This window comes from Chiloscyllium plagiosum, chromosome 4 (assembly GCF_004010195.1).
Source record: "Chiloscyllium plagiosum isolate BGI_BamShark_2017 chromosome 4, ASM401019v2, whole genome shotgun sequence".
NCBI classification, from domain to species: domain Eukaryota; kingdom Metazoa; phylum Chordata; class Chondrichthyes; order Orectolobiformes; family Hemiscylliidae; genus Chiloscyllium; species Chiloscyllium plagiosum.
The window spans coordinates 64,656,430-64,661,256 of NC_057713.1; the positions used below are offsets into that span (position 1 = coordinate 64,656,430).

Below are 4,827 nucleotides of genomic sequence, written 5' to 3' on the forward strand. Positions count from 1 at the left end.
CAGTGGCAGTGAAGTAATCAACAAAGCAGGGTAGAACTGAAGCTTCATATTATCATTACACGTGAAGTTAGCTCCTGTCAAGTCAGCACATAGATAAGGAACATAGATGGCAGCCAAAATAATAATGCTCAAAATCCATACTGGCAGCGAATGCAAATTTGAATTCATGTGTGGGTGAAAAAACAAACTTCATAACATCCTTTCATAATTGGCTTTAAAGTCAAAACACTAATAAATTGACCCACAATAGATGGAAAACGACATATAAGTCAGTCTGAATCAGGCATTAGATAGCTGAAGGAAAATCTTCCAAAGAAAGGAATGAAAAAACTCATAGTCTGAGCTAAAGATTAGGGATTATAGTCAATTCCTATTAAAGAAGATTTGAAGAACAATTCTCAATTCTGGTTCTGGATTTTGATGTTTTGCTAATTATTAGTTGCCTTGGAACCAGTGTTTTGCAATAGGATTACACATTGCTTTAAAGATTAAAATTTTTATTCCCCCTCCATTCTGCTTGCTCAATTAGTACCAAGCTTCTATCCAACTGCTTATTTACTACAATCAAGGGAGCATAAATAGTTCACTGCTAGTAGTTGTCACTCAAGTATACTGTATTAATCTATTATAATAGGCCAACATACAGTGATAAAGTTTTGTCACACCTTGTATTGAAAATTAATCTCAATTATATACCAATAACACATTTTGCAATTACATACTGCCTTTCACAACCTCTGGATGCTTGGAAGCACTTTACAGCCAATGGAGCATTTGAAATATAGACAATATTGCAATACAGTAACAGCAACAGCTTTCACAAGAAGGCAAAGTTAACAACTTTATCTAATAATTAAATTTACACTGAATTTTAATAATTCTCTTTTCTCCCAGTATTCCAGGACTGTAACTAAACATTTTACATGATATGCATACTTACATATTTAACTGTTTATTGTTTCAAAATTCTGAACTTTTTGCAATACAATAATGTTCATAACAAAGATTTTTATGATGGTTAATATACAATGAAAGATTGGTTTTAAAACTGCATGGACACTGGTCACTAAGATGAAACAATATATTACATTTAATTCAGCTGTAATTTCTGGGAAGCTTTAGTACTGTGTTGTTTGTAAACAACACAAATACTTCCATTCCGATGTGCATACAAATGATTAATGATTGATGGTGCTTTTTTGCAGAAATGCAATTTTAGCAACAGATTCAAATTCCAGTCACATTCATTTGAACAGGTCTTCACCATACAGGGCTGGATCTCAATATAATTCTAAGTAACTTTAGTGTGTGTAGATTGACAACTAGAACGAAAATCCACAGAAGCAAACTTAAGGTAAAACTTTATATGGGATGTTTGCATGCTAGGAATACTCCTATAAATATTTAAATGATGAAAGCCATATGGTAAAGATGATTTTCTCAAACTACTTTATGATAAATTCCATGACAAATGCTGGTAGTACTGAGAACTGTTTATACATCTGAGTATTCAATGATTTTTGTTTTGAACAGGCAAATCACATGGCTATTATGCCACAATGTAGAGGTCATGCTCTTTAAAAATAATGTATTTGGTCCATTTTTCTAAGTCATCTGGTTAAGGATAAAAGCAGTTCATTGAATGGGACTAGATGCATTTTATGATCTGGACAGTATTGAATTCAATACATTTTGAAGGGGGAGTATCAAAAAAAATTAAGCTTTAGTCCAGCAAGTTTCTATTTATGTGAATTCATTTGTGCCGCCTTCTTTTCCAGTACCTTTAGAAGCTCCATGACAAATGTAGCCCAAAAAGCTATAAAGGAATTGTGACAGAAAACAAATGTGGGCTAACAACAGTTTGTTTCATATCACTATTATACTTTCTTGTTCCAGGGTACTGCTTTCACTCTGTAGAATTTTGTTCCCAGAGGAACTTTAAATCTGTTTTGAGCCTGAAATAAATCAAACAAAATTTCAGTTTGATCAATATATAAACTTAACAAAAGGTAATCAATCCTTATACGTGCATAGTGTCAAAGAATTTCCAATAAAGGTTACACAATCCTAATAAATAATTCCAAAGGAATAAATGTGATCAGATTTGATAGATCCCAAAGCATTCACAGATCAGATGTGATGAAGAAAGGCTAATCAGATTATCAATTAAAAGCATCTGTTCAGCCTATAGGATACTAGGAGTGAGTACATCAAGTCATTTTTATTTAAATTCTTTCAAGGGATGCGCCTGTTTGTTCCTAAATGCCCTGGACAAGGTAATGCTGAGCTGCCATCTTGAGCTACTTAAGTCCTTGGGTGAACGGGTTTATGGGCACACACTGTGATAGGAAGGGAGTTACAGGTTTTTGATCCAGATGACAATGAAGAAGCAATGATGTAGTTCTGGTCAGAATGATATTATGGTATATGGCTTGGAAAGGTGTTCCCACACATTTTCTGCCAATTTCCTTCAACATGGCAAATGTTGTGGGTTTGAAAAGTGTCCACCTGAGGAGCCTTGATTGGTTAATGAAGTGCATCTTGTAAGTGGTATGCAATGCTGCCAGTGTACTAACTGATAGTAATGGAAGCGAATGTTGAAGGTGGCAGATGGGAAAGCTTTGCATCCATCTTCAGCCAGAAGTGCCAAGTGGATGATCCATCTTGGTGTTCTCCTGACGTCCCAGCAAACAAACCATACTTTGTTGTGGATGGTATCAAATCTTTTGAGTGTTGTTGCAGTTGTACTCTCCAGGCAAGTGGATCACAGTCATGACTTGTGCCTTGTAGATGGTGGGTAGGCATTGGTGAGACAGGAATGGAGTTAATTTTCCATGGAAGTCTTGGCCTCTGATCTGCTGTTGTTGCTATAGTATTTATATAACTGAGCCAGTTCAGTTTCTAGTCAATAGTAACACCCAGGATGATGATAGTGGGGGATCTGGCAATATAATACCTCTGATTTCCTCGAATTCCAGGAGCAGCAATTACTGTTTTATATGCCGTTGCATTGTTTTAGAACTTTGGAAAAAAAAAGTCAAAACAACAGCAGTTTAAAAAGAAGAGCAGACAAAGGAAGCGCATGGTGAGGACAGTGCAGGAGTGAGTGTGCGCGAGAGAACCTGCACAGTTACTGCCTTTGCTGTTTGAATTAGTGTAATGTATCGCTGGACAAACAGTGAAATTCACAACTAATCTTGCCGGAACTGTTGCGCGAAGTTCACAGCACAGAATCAGATAAGTTAATTGTTGTTTCGAGTGTGGCCTACAGAGAATCTGCAGTAGTGTGTAGAGTAGGTTCTTTCTTGATTATACGTTTTTGGAGATATGTCTCTTGATTAAACTTAAAATATAAGCCATAGCTATTAGTTTAACCTGGGGCAGTGTGTATAGAGGAATAAGACAGTGTTATTTTCTGGGTCTGTAGATTGTGAAAGAGCAAAAATGGCCTTTGCAGTGATATATACTTCTTGTCAGATGTGGGAGTTTAAAGAGAGTTTAAGGGTTACTGCGGATTATATCTGCCATAAATGCTGTTAGGTGCGAATCTTATCAGATCGAGTGGATCGGTTGGAGAGACAGATAGAAGCGATGAGGAATTTGCAACAGCGACAGTATGTGATGGATGGCAGTTATAGGAAGGGGAGGGTGGAGTCTCAGATACAGTCACATATTTAGGTTAACTCCAGGAAGGGTGAGAGAGGTCAGCACCAAGGGCAGAAGTCTTTTGTGGATATACCCATTTCAAACAGGTATGCAGTTTTGGAAAATGTACGGGATGATGGATTCTCAGGGGAACGTAGCACGAACAGCCAAGTTTCTGGTATTGAGACTGGTTCAAATTTTGTGAGAAGATTTGTAGCTCGGGTGCTCGTTGCTGTGGTTCTGTTCACCGAGCTGGAAGTTTTTGTTGCAAACGTTTCGTCCCCTGGAAGTTTGCAACAAAAACTTCCAGCTCGGCGAACAGAACCACAGCATTGAGACTGGCTCTAATGCAATGAGGGGTACATCGGCTTCCAAGAGATCAATTGTGTTAGGGGATTCTGTAGTCAGAGGTACAGACAGATGTTTCTGTGGCCAGCAGAGAAAAAGCAGAATGGTGTGTTGTTTCCCTGGTGCCAGGGTTAAGGATGTCTCAGAGAGGGTGCAGAATGTTCTCACGGAGGAGAGGACCAGCAGGAGGTCATTGTCCACATTGGAACCGACGACATTGGAAGGGAAAAGGTCGAGATTCTGAAGGGAGATTACAGAGAGTTGGGCAGAAATTTAAAAAGGAGGTCCTCAAGGGTAGTAATATCTGGATTACTCCCACTGCTACGAGCTAGTGAGGGCAGGAATAGGAGGATAGAGCAGGTGCTTGCAAGGCTCAGGAGCTGGTATATGGGAGATGGATTCACATTTTTGGATCATTGGAATCTCTTTTGGGGTAGAAGTGACCTGTACAAGAAGGACGGATTGCACCTAAATTGGAAGGGGACTAAGATACTGGCAGGCAAATTTGCTATAGCTGCTTGGGAGGATTTAAACTAGTAAGGTGGGGGTGGGGATGGGGGGATGGTGGGACCCAGGGAGATAGTGAGGAAGGAGATCGATCCAAGACCGGTACAGCTAAGAACAGAAGAAAGTCAAACAGTCAGGGAAAAGGTAGGACAAATAAATTAAACTGTATTTATTTCAATGCAAGGGGCCTAACAGGGAAGGCAGATGAACTCAGGGCATGGTTAGGAACATGGGACTGGGATATCATAGCAATTACGGAAACATAGCTCAGGGATGGGCAGGACTGGCAGCTTAATGTTCCAGGACACAAATGCTACAGGAAGGATA

The 4,827-nt window shown here is 38.9% G+C and overlaps 1 protein-coding gene across 4 annotated transcripts in view; it reads right to left on the reverse strand.

Moving 5' to 3' along the window:
* Positions 1-593: 593 nt before the first annotated feature.
* Positions 594-4,827, reverse strand: part of rb1cc1 (RB1-inducible coiled-coil 1) — a 194,693-nt gene continuing 190,459 nt past the window's right edge. For all 4 annotated transcript variants that reach the window (XM_043688325.1, XM_043688321.1, XM_043688324.1 and 1 more), the window contains one exon: positions 594-1,955. In XM_043688325.1, coding sequence (XP_043544260.1) covers positions 1,878-1,955 — 78 coding nt within the window. In that variant the 3' untranslated portion in view covers positions 594-1,877. The remainder of the gene's footprint in view (positions 1,956-4,827) is intronic.